Source organism: Polypterus senegalus, chromosome 7 (genome assembly GCF_016835505.1).
Source record: "Polypterus senegalus isolate Bchr_013 chromosome 7, ASM1683550v1, whole genome shotgun sequence".
Lineage (NCBI taxonomy): Eukaryota > Metazoa > Chordata > Cladistia > Polypteriformes > Polypteridae > Polypterus > Polypterus senegalus.
This window is the reverse complement of record NC_053160.1, coordinates 30,760,781-30,773,473: the sequence shown is the minus strand read 5'-3', so window position 1 is coordinate 30,773,473 and position 12,693 is coordinate 30,760,781. Positions and strand designations below refer to the sequence as shown.

Below are 12,693 nucleotides of genomic sequence, written 5' to 3'. Positions count from 1 at the left end.
GCTAATTTGACAAATAGGAAATATAAACTGTCATGAAATCAGAAAGTGATCCAAATATATTTAAATCAATTTCAAAATGTAACTTTCTTGATAAATACTTAGTTCTTGATTAGCTTACCCATTACATCTTAAGAAGTTTCAGTTTGGCTTTTGCACTGGTCTGCACTGGTCACAAAGTAGAATTGTCATTATCTTGCAATGTAAATGACATTATACAATTTCCACAGATGAAGGAAATGCTTCAGTTAGGTTGTCTGGTTAAGCACAGGACCATGACTCCACTGATTACTCGATTCTTTTAACACATACATGAAAAAAAGTTGTGCTCCCCCGATACAACCCTTAGATGGGTTAGCTAATACTTAACTTCAGACTATATACTGAAATTGATTAGATAACTAATTTCACATCAAATGCTGCCACTGGGTAATGTCTTTAGGAAAGCAGTTGCTTTTCTTATATTTAGATGATACCTATTTTTCTCCTAAAATAATGTCAGAAAGTTAAAGAAAAGGTGTGGATGGATGAAACATACCTTTGAATGCAGAAAAATGTTAACTAGTGGGAATGATAGACAGAAGCAAGATACTGTCACTTTTCATAGCGTCACTGAACAGGCACACAACTTATGTCTGACAATGTTTAAAAATGGATATTACAATACTGCCAGAACACATTTTTCCAGGTTAAAAAGATAACTCAAACATTTATTTCTAGTAAAGATGAGAACTGCAATACTCCGATATGGTCATGATTGTTACGTTAAATTAAATTTGCTCGGTTTAACTATATGATAAACTCGATTTGTATTTTTATATATGGAAATGAGGTAAAATGCGTCATAGCTGTAAATCTGTTACTGTGCTCTGAATCTCTTCTCATTTTTGAACTCTTTTCAATAGTAAACTGGAATTGAATAAATGTTCTATATTGCTCAGCCATTCAAATAAGGATTTCACTTTATACATGCATCAATTAACTGGATGTTCTAACTGTGCTATGGCAGCCCCATGCACATAAATTTGACAGCTTAGGAAGACAAAATATAATTGAAACCACATTGAGGGAGACAGAAAATTTACAATAAAAAAAATCTAAACTAAAATTAAGTTTCCAGTTGCACAGGGAAGACAGCTGCACCACACCAATTAAAAATCCAAGCAAATTTTAGTATAATGAATCAGAAATAGGTAAAGATTCATACCACAGTTCATAGTTTACAGATTTAATGTTTAATATTGTGCTCCAAGACCAACAAGTTCTGACACTTCTTGTTAGTAAGCTCATACTACACACTCCAGTATCTGTCTGAAACAATCTCTCTGCCTTGTTTGCTGAATGCCCGACTGTAAGTGTTTGCATCCATAAAGATGTTACAGGTGCCAGTGCAAGAACACCTAAATGATTAGAGACTATTATTTTTCAGATTGTACAAAATAAAGAGAAGTGACAAAAGGGTTCCACAACCCCTTTTATTTAGTTTATTAGAGGCTGCTTTGCTATTTGTAATACATGACTACAAATTAAAACTGCAAAAAAAAAAAAAATGCATGATACACATTATAACAAGGGAGCTACACCGAAATGTTGTTTTCTCTGAAAAGCACACGGTGATTGGTCAGAGGGGGAAGGTCTCAGGCTTTTTAAGTGTTAATACTTTCGTAATTTCTGTAATGGTTTTCATTTTCAAAATCAGCTAAACGTTTAAATGTTTTGCAATCACATCTTTAATTAAAAATATCAACAAATTTTAATTACCTTATGTTGCTCAATAGAATCTATCCATTGTTGTCTGTGGTCAGGATCTTGTGCTCGTAGATACCACACACTGTCATTTACACTGATATCAAATCGACATTCATCAAATTCATGAGGCTGTAGACATAAAATATTAAAAATTATTTAAATCATATAGCAGCAAAAACAAACTTAAAAACCAATCTTTACATACAAGAAAGGAACTAAATTACATGAGAACATCATCACTCTAAATATTACATAAGTTCATTTATGTTAAGACAATCTATTGTGAGAATGGAAGTGAAACTAGGTATTCTCATTTTTTTCAGTATTTCCTAAGGAAGACTAAAATTCACTGACAAATGGTCTATTAAAAATAAAAATAAAAAAATAAAATCAGCACACTACATATGCAAAACTAAAGTTGTCCAGAATCATAAGCAGTGCTGATCATCAAAATTCACCAAGCATTTTTCATATTGAATATGCTGTATTTGTTAACTGAATATTTTCATGTAAATTCGCCTTATAAATGGGTTAAACATTTTCCCCAGGAATACAGAACTGCAGCAGTAGTGCACAGAATTTTCATGCAGGCATGCTGCAAGATCCTTGCCGAGCTACTTCAATGACACAATGAAACAATCCAATCAGTACTCCAGCTTTCCTCCCTGCATATATTTAAAAAAAAAACCCAACCACACACACACCCCACTTGCACTATTTTAATTTGAGGGGTACACTACCTGACCACAATGAGAACATTAGGAGTACTGCCACTACATATACCACACTGATTGCTGTTGCAGCAAGACATGCCCAAAAGAAACCAGCCACAACCCAAGGGGGAAAAGAAAAAAACCTGCATACCTATAAATGAATAAGGATTTGCAAAGTGTTTTCATCAAGGAAGAAAAAAAAAGTGTAAACCATCTGCACATTGCTACAACCAGACCCACAACTCCAAACATCAAAACAAGCCAGCATGGCTAATTTGTGCCCATGACTGGAACCCTGTGAGTGCAAACATATTTTATTTATTATATGCATGCACACTCACCAGTCGCTTATATACATACGCACACATACATATATAAAACACACATACACCTGTTCAACTGCTTGTTAATGCAAATATCTAATCATCAATCTAGCAGAAATTCAGTGCATTTAGGCAAACAGACATCATCAAGACGACCTGGTGAATTTCAAACCAAGAATCAGAATGGGGAAGAAAAGCAATTTAAGTGACTATGAATGTGGCAAGTTTTTTGGTGCCAGACAGGCTGGTCCGAGTATTTCAGAAATAGCTGATCTCCAGGGATTTTTCACACACAAACAACTCTACAGTCCCTAACAAAAGTCTTGTTGCTTCTCTATTTTTTAGAAACTCCTGCTATTAACCTGACTTTTAATTAATCAACTGGTGTTAGAAATAGCTCATATGAAAAGCTAAAGCCCTCCCAAATGATGTTTAATGCACTGAAATAAATTAGTTTCACTGAAAAAAGATTTATCATTTAATCAAAACAGAAAGGTCAAATTTGGGTAAGACAAAAGTTTTGTCGCCTATACAGAAAATTAACAACTTTACTGCAAATCCAAAAATGTGTCAGCAAATTAAGTAGTGGTGCGGTGAGATCCAAATTTAATATCTTGCATGACTTCCATGAGTTTGAAGGACAGCATCCATGCGGTTTGGCAAGGATTCATACAATTTATTGATGAAGTCATCAGGAATAGCAAGAAAACAGTCTTGCATGCCTCCCAGAGTTCATCAATATTCTTTGGTTTTGTCTTCCATGCTTCCTCTTTCATCCTACCCCACATATGCTCAATGATGTTCATGTCTGGTGACTGGGCTGGCCAATCCTGGAGCATCTTGATCTTCGCTTTAAGGAACTTTGATGTGGAGATGGAAGTATGCGATGGAGCACCATCCTGCTGCAGAATTTGGCCTTTTTTATGGTTGGGAATATAAGAGGTAGCTAAGATTTCTTGGTATTTTAGACTATTGATGTTGCCTTCCACCCTGCAGATCCCTCGCATACCCCCATACTGGATGTAACCCCAGACCATGATTTTGCCTCCATCAAACTTCACTGTTTTCTGGGTAAATCTCGGCTCCATGTGGGTTCCAGTAGGTCTCCTGCAATATTTGCGGTGACTGTGGTGTAATTCAACAGAAGATTCATCTGAAAAATCCACCTTCTGCCACTTTTCCAGCGTCCATCCTTTTAGCAGGCTGTGGGCCTTGAAAAACCGTGTGGCATTTGCCAATTGTCTTTTGTTTTGTGCTGGCTTATGGGCACTGATTCGACCATGGAGGCCATTTCGAGACAGAATCCGATAAACTGTTCTGGTTGACACAGGGACTTCAGGTGACCAGGTCTCGTGGAGCTCTGTTGCAGTGGAAAATGGGCTGGCCTTGGATTTTTGAGCCAACAAACGGTCCTCTCGAGCAGTTGTCTTGCGGGGTCTTCCCGACCTGGGCTTGTCAAAAACGTCTCCAGTCTCTTCAAATCTTTTTTTTATCCTCTGAACTTGATGCTGAGACACATTGAAGGTGTTTGCCACATCAGCAGTGGATTTGGTCTTCAGCCTCTTGAAAATCAACACTTTAGTCTCAGGGTGAATCTTAGGCATGTTTGCAGAGGTCAAGTTGCAGTTGATGTGAAGGTCTAGTGTACTGGGGTTCTTTTTATACACACCTGAGACCTAAGTGATCCATTATTAGTCACAGGTGAAGCTCATATGACAAGGCGACAACACTTATGTCTTGCCAAAAATTGACTCAATGGGCTTTACCAAGCAGTGAATATTAGAATACTTTTTGTCAGTTTCGTTTTGCACTGAAACATTATTACAAAAGCTGATGGGATTAAAATGACCCATTTCTTCTAACAAAATCTTGATTAGAAATATATTTTAGCGGCACTTCAGGTCAATTTGTACACAGGCGACAAGACTTTTGTCAGGGACTGTAGGGTTTACAGAGAATTGACCAAAAAAGGGAAATGTCCAGTGAGTGGCAGATCTCTGGGCGAAAATTCTTTGTTGATGCCAGACGTCTAAGGAGAATAGCCAGACTACTTTAAGCAAATAGAAAGGCAACAGTAACTCAAATTACCACTCATTACAACAGAGATATGCAGAAGAGCATCTCTGAATGCACATCAAACCTTAAGGCAGATGGGCTAAAGCAGTAGGAGACCACATCGGATACGGCACCTATCAGCTATGAAAAGGAAACTGCGGCTACAATTTGCACAGGTTCACCAAACTTGGACAACAGAAGATTGGAAAAATGTTGCCTGATGATCTTGATTACATCTTGTCTGAAGAAGGGGCCCGAGTTGCCTCGAAAGCTTGCATATTGTAATCTTTTTAGTTAGCCAATAAAAGGTGTCATTTTGCTTGACTTTTCACTACAGTCAGATTGTTAGAAAGTGCATTTTATTGTGTGTGGAGTGCGAGATACATCATTTTAAACAGCAAATTACACAGCACAATAGGTCAATAGTGCAACACGTATATTAATAAATTCCATGGTAGAACATATCTGTAGGTGCTCAGATTACATAGCCATTTACAAAAGTCTATTTCAAAAATAATATTCAAATCAAGTGCTCTATTTATAAGGTGGGCATACATTGGTTTCCCTGATCATTTTGGCAATTACTCTGTCTTTATGTTATGACTGAATGCCAGTTCCTGAACTGTCACAACAGGCATGTACATCAGCCCAGCCAAAAACATTCTCCAACTCTTCACTCGCTGACACTTGCACATAATTTGGCTGCACAGGTATTTACAGTACTCTGCATAACACACCCACTTTGAAAATTAAGGTTTGCATTCATTTCTCAGTGAACACAGAAGAATTAGAATTATGACAAAACTGCCTTTAATTAAACATTTGTTTAATTAATATAAAAGCTTGGTCACCAAATGAGGTGTTGCAAAAATGAATACACCCTACAAAAAATTCCACTGAAGCCAATATTTTGCATAGCCTCCATGATTTTTAAGACCATCACCAACACTACTGACATTAAATGAACAAGTTGGTGACATACTGCCAAATCTATCCCCATTATTGTGAGAAGTTGCTCTTTCAGATCCTGGATGCTGGATGGAGAATGATGCTTGATTCAGAACTCTACACAGGAGTTCTATTGGGTTGAGGTCTGGTGACATGCTTGGATACTGAATCAGTTTCACCCTGTTCTTCAAAACTGCAACAGTGGCTTTGGATGCATTTCTTGGGTCATTAATCATTATGTTGGAAGAGTGCCCGAAAACTTTGGTAACATCTTCAGTATTTTGCAGTACATCTGTGAATTCATTACTCCAAAAACTCAAGTGCAATTCACCCGAAAGCTGCACAACTCATACAGCCTTACAGAAGAACACTGCAACCACCATGCTGTACTGTGGCTACCATGAATTTTTCATTGTATTCCTTGCCATTGCAATGTAATACCTTTGTCAATATGGGCACTGGAAAATGCTAAACAGGCATGCTTTGTGTATGGTCTTTACCAGTAGCTTCATTCAAGGACACACACTTGCATGCCACACCTCTGCTGTGCAAGTCATATTGTGCCATGGGGAACGGTCTCCCCAGTTTGGCTTTCTACTGCTTTAGCTGTGATGAATTTGCATGGCGATTTTCAACTCTTTTCACAAAATGCTCATGTCGAGGAGTTAGCTTTCATGGATGGCCTGGATGGCTCAAAGTTTGCCACAATTTCATCCTTTCTGAATCACTTTTTCTACTGTATTTTAACTTATCAGCAAAGCTTTACTAATGGTCTTATAGCCTTGCCATCTTTTGTTTAAAGAAATGACACATTTCTCTTACATGTGATGCTATTGTTGTCAGCATTGAACGCGAGGGGATTTTACTTGTTAAATACCACCCTGAATGGTCTGTTATCTGGTGTTTGATTAGACTCATCTAATCTAAAGGGAGTCAGGTGATTTTCTGAAAATAATCTTTTGTATTGTACTCATTTATGCAGAGTACTGAATACAGTACCAACATTTTATTAAGTCAATTAAGCAGCTTTGCTTAAATAACAAGGAGATTCCACGTAAGGAATAGTTGTTCTGATGTTTCAAAAAATTTCAGCAATAAACACTGTCCTGGATTATAAATTAAAAGTATCCCCTTTTATACATTCTTCCTTTGTTGTACCAGTAACTTTAATATATCTGTTTCAGATAGTTTTGAACTTAATGGTAGAGGGAACAGAAAATGGTGCAAATGTGCACAAGATCAAAGCCTTTGAGCTGAAACATCCATCAAGGACAGTTAACCAATCAAATGTGTAACGTTACATTCCCTGGACCCCCCGTGTGGAAATTCAAACACAAATATTGGCCCATCTGAAGGAATGAAGAAGAAACTATCTAAAAAGTGGAACAACATAGCCATGTCAAAGACTAAGGCATGTCAAAAAGAAAAGAGATAGACCATATCATCAGAACATCAGAGTACATAAATTTATAAATAATGATCGCTAAATTAAAAAGCCATCCATCTACCTTTGACGTTACTGAATTTCAATAAGCCTTTTCTTATCTCTGGGACAAGGACACATTTTCCCTTAATTTACCCCTCCATTCTACAGTTTAATCACATCTGAATTGTTTGATTTGTAATTTTAAAGTACACAATGACAACTTTAAGTTAAGAGTATTTGCATTCAATTCAGTCAGACAATGAAGACAAATATAACACTCCAACATGATCACCCCAAATGTGTCTTTGTCCCCAACATTACAGGATACCATTTTCATATATATATATATATATATATATATATATATATATATATATATATATATATATATATATATATATATATATATATATATATATATACACACATACACACACACACAGGTCATAAAATTAGAATATCATGACAAAGTTGATTTATTTCAGTAATTCCATTAAAAAAGTGAAACTTGTATATTAGATTCATTCCTTACACACAGAGTGATGTATTTCAAATGTTTATTTCTTTCAATTTTGATGATTATAGCTGACAACTAATGAAAGTCCCAAATTTAGTATCTCGGAAAATTAGAATATTGTGAAAAGGTTCAATATTGAAGACACCTGGTGCCACACTCTAATCAGCTAATTAACTCAAAACACCTGTAAAAGTCTTTAAATGGTCTCTCAGTCTAGTTCTGTAGGCTACACAATCATGCAGAAGACTGCTGACTTGACCCGATTTTTTTTTTTTTTTTATATAAAATATATATACATATACATATACATACACACACACACACACCTGAGCATATTATTATATAGTAGATTACTTTATAATACCACCAATAGAATAAATACTACATTGCTTTCACTTTTCTCTGTCTTTATCTCTCAAATGACTGAAGTAGTAAAGCAACTATTGGGGCAACTGGTGCAGGGGAGATTGCCATTTTGCTTATCGCTGTGGGGTTTAGGACACACCTCAATATAAAAACAAATGCTACAGAAATAAGACCCAGATGGCGTATAAATGGTACATAACCCCAAAAACCATGTTATGCTTAATATGTGTCCCGGCAATACCCACATATTTTATTAGCACTGGTGACAGTGACTACCTATATGGAGTACTGAAGAGTGACAGGCATAAGGCACTGTCGAGGGATGGACAAATGGGAAGTCCAGACAACCAAGTTACAGGCTTTCAAAGCCCAGCACACAAAATGTTTTGGATCTTTGGGCCATATAATATTTTCCTGATCAAAAACAATTGGATATAAACAAGAGACCTAATTCTTCATGTATTAACTTTGGTGTCACTTTTAACAACAGTTGCTTGTAGTGTGACAGAGTGCCATAACCCTCTGTCTAATACCTGGTATAGCGTATACTTGCATCGGTGGTTGATGCAATGACAGCATAGCAAAAATGATGTCAGACGTGGCAACATGCTTCCAAGTTTTTGCCGCTCATTGCACACAGAATCATACAGCAATGCAAGCATGCCACACAATGTACCCTAACGGAAATTTCAAGGAGAGGATGTTTGCCTGGCTGTCAGCATGAACAACAAAAGGCTGAATATGACAGCAAGTCAAAGCACAAGGAACATATGCACATCACACACTCACAATATTATTGTATGTGAACTCCCTCAGCTGTATTACTTGATGGGTCTACAAGTCTACAAAGCAAGCAAGAGAAACAAAAGCATTAGCTGTAAAGCTACTATAGCAGCGAGGGTAAGCCTACTAAAATGAATGGTATTCACTCATCAATTACTGCAATATAAAAAGGTAATTAACCTCCTTAGCACTGCATTTTATTCCAAAAAAAATATGTAAACGGCGTTACTATTTTTGTCATGAAAAAATTTTATTGAATCTCAAAAGTATAATAATGATGCAAATAGTAACAATGAATAAATTAGGAAAAACAACAAATCCAGTAATATTGATACTACTAATGTTGCCAAAACAGTATATGATGTCAAAAGGAGTCCTTCGTGTGGTAAATCTTGAGGCATGGTGCAAGACACAAATCAAAGTCACAGTCGGGAGAGCAAGTGTCCTTTTCGGATTTTCTTTCCAGATTCATCAGTTTTTGAACAGCACACTTGACATGTACAAGCTGGTATACAATCAATAAAATGTCTACCAGTAAGATGCTCTGGATTGATCTGCAATGTGTTGGGACAACGTCTCTTTAGCAATAGTGTGAACAGTGGATGTGCGGCAATGATTTGTTCTACAAGCTGGCGTGTAAAGTATGCATGAGATACAGTTTTGCGAGCTTTTGGTTTGTATAACACAAATGCACTCCAAAAGCACTGATCCACCAGATGAAATATATTTCTGTAGTATTTTTTTTCTTTGTAGAGTACTATGATTTCCACAATGCGGAAAACAGATGGATTCACAGAATTAACCGATAAAAATGGATTTTAGATTTAAAAACGGAAATGTGCGGAATTTAGAGACTGAAGTGGTGACCATTATAAAACTTCCTTACAAATTAAAACTGAATAATCTGTTGTTCCATCATTCACATACTAGTTTGTTGTTTTTCAAGCGAACACAATTCTTCATACAAATTCAGTTGTGCCTCTCTGTTTATGTGCGTATTTCCTGTATGTTTTTCTCGTTAAAGGCACGCAAATTAGCCAGCTGCACGAGACAGAAACGTCGAAGTCAGCAGTGTGAGATACCATGACGACGACAAAAGACAACTAAGAAACACAAGCTTAACTACAAAATTGGCAGCACAACAATACCCCGGCGACTTTTATGATCTGGACAACAACTTTTCATGTTTTGCCAGCATACCATAGACTGGACATGAAAAGATACTTACAATAACCACGTCAAACCTAAAACCTATCTCAAGAACACAGAGAAATTAAGATCAAAAAAAATGTTCCCTTTCAGGTAACAATAGAGGAAACAAAATCGTCAGATGCAAGATGCCAGTTTGTGGAGGATCTTGTGGTCATGCGAGTCAGACTTCTCGAAAAAATGACAAAAATGTGTCCTTTATTTGGCATTGTAGACAAGGAGGCACGCTGCTAGAAAATGACAGCAGTCTTCGTCAAACTCCCTTGACCCATGTCTGAACACAGATGCCATTAATTCAAAAGATTTGTGGCAATAAAATTTACGTTGTAGTTGTTAAAACCACAGATATCTCAGACCAGACAGTTCTCAATATAGTGACAGGTTAGTAAAAATTTGGCTGTACGGCAATTATTTTATGTAGCCAGTTTCAATTTACATGAAATTATATTTAATCGGTCTTTCCCATAGAAAAATGTTATTAGAGAATGGCAGTAGTTGTTAACAAGTTCCCTTTTAAAAATTAACGTTTTTGGATTTAATGTTTTGCCTCGCAGTGACAAGGCACGCAAGGTCCACATTTGACTCTTCTGTTATAAACTTGGCACCTAAAAGCCTGGACAGAAGAGCAGGCTTTTCCTCAAGACGCAACGAGCCCTTAAGAGGAGGTCTCTTTTTTTTTCCCCTGTTTAATTCCCAGATTTAGCGTCTTGCAGATTACTTTGCTTTTGCTTTGTAATTATTTTAAGATATGCAGTAGATGAAGCTACAGATGTAATGATGCACGTTTTCAATCTGTAAACATTTAAGGTTTAAGAATCTTTGGAAATAAATTTATATAATTACAATTACAGGTGCTGAAGACCAGTACTTTTTGGCAGATGTTACCTTTCTGGAGAGCTGCAACTTTTCCACCTTTTCACAGCCAGCACTTCAGTCCCTTCAAAACAACCAGCTGAATCTTAATGACATTTTAGCAGTAGTTACAATGTATCATACTGTCTAAAAGCATAAAAAGAAGTTTTAAAAAAGGATGTTATGCCTGACAGTGCACATTCAACCTGCTTGTGCCATGTCAGTTTTGTGGGAGATAACTGGCAGCACTATAAATACTCTAGTGAGGCTGTATCACTAGTGATGTGGGTAAAGTCTGCCTTCTTTAAGAAGCCTGCCAGGAACCCCAGAGACAGGAAACACTATGTGGAAGAGCTCGTTCGAATCAGTAGGGTACCTCGCTGAACATATTCACCTCTACAAAAAGTTTTTTCTGGCTGAGAACACATCAGCTCAGGCTGTAACAAATATCCTTGACCCTAAAAGTGAAGTTAAGCTTCATCTCAGAAAGATGCATAAAACTAGTAACTAAACTAGCTCTTACAATTCTGAAGGGCACTCACTGTCCTACGACAGTGTCTCAGCATTGTGGAGGATCTGGGTTCAATTGTGCTAGTGTGTGGTTTCATTAAAAAGGAATGTGAAGTGCCATTTCATTATTGTTTGTTCTGCTGTAGCTACTTAAAGCAAAAAAATAAAAAAATGGAATTTGTGAAATAATAAAACAGATTCCATAGGGTCCTACTTTTTTTTCCTCCGCATAACGGGATAGACAGTCAATTCTTGATCCACACGATTTACACCACAATGTATAAAAATTGTCCATGGTTGCACAGTAACCTTGATCCAGCAGAACATCTATCAAAGTAGGCACCGAGGACATGGCAACGTTGTACTGATTGTATTCCAGATCAAACATTGTCCCTTTCCCCATGTACAGAACCAAAATCCAAATGTATATAGCTTTATATTTACAAAACTCAAAAGCTATATGCCAAATCTTGCTTTTTTTCACATGATGTACTGTATCCATGATAGTCTGTCCTTATAAGCCTTTCATCGATGCGGACATCACAGTCCTGAATGTAAACACTCCATAATGTTACTACAATCACATGGTATATCTTGGTAAATTTTCTTCATTTTGGGTGCTGGATGGGCATTCTCAAAGTCTTCATTGCTGGTAAAGGGTAGACATTTCTTAATTAGTGAAAAACTACACTGAGAAATAATTTCTCCAAAGAATAGCAGCACAGACAGCACTTTTACAGCTTGAGTGATTCTCAGTTCTAACACTTGACCAAGACGCATCTGTACAGTTGCCCGAAAAATGCTCGGGACTAACACTTTTAGCACAGTTAACGCTCATGTCTAATGCTAAGGAGGTTATCACATAACTTCGTCACGGATTTAAAAAAGGGAGAGGATGAGGATAACAGTTCCATTACTACTTCAATATCAGTTACAAGTGAAAGCTGGAAAAGCAACTGGAACAGCATTCTGAACAGATTAAATTCTGAGGATATTCTACAAAGTAGCGATGGCTGTATGGATGAAACAGCACCACAATCAAGTCAGAGAAAGTACCACGCTGCATGCAGAGAGCATCCAGAAACCATGTATAAAAGGTAATTTAAACACTGACATGATGAGAAAGCACAGCAAAATTAGACTCTTTCCTAGTCAGCCTTCAATATGTAACAAATGCTGATGCGGTGCAGCGTCCTTTCATGAAATTAAAACACTTGGAAACAAAAATGTACAGTGATGTTTGTT

General features: G+C 36.8%; 1 protein-coding gene across 2 annotated transcripts in view; it reads right to left on the bottom strand.

The window, feature by feature from the left end:
- LOC120532436 (ceramide transfer protein) overlaps positions 1–12,693 on the bottom strand; it is a 113,679-nt gene that overhangs the window by 82,430 nt on the left and 18,556 nt on the right. For both annotated transcript variants that reach the window (XM_039758422.1, XM_039758423.1), the window contains exon 3: positions 1,759–1,875. In XM_039758422.1, the coding sequence (XP_039614356.1) occupies positions 1,759–1,875 (117 nt within the window). The remainder of the gene's footprint in view (positions 1–1,758; positions 1,876–12,693) is intronic.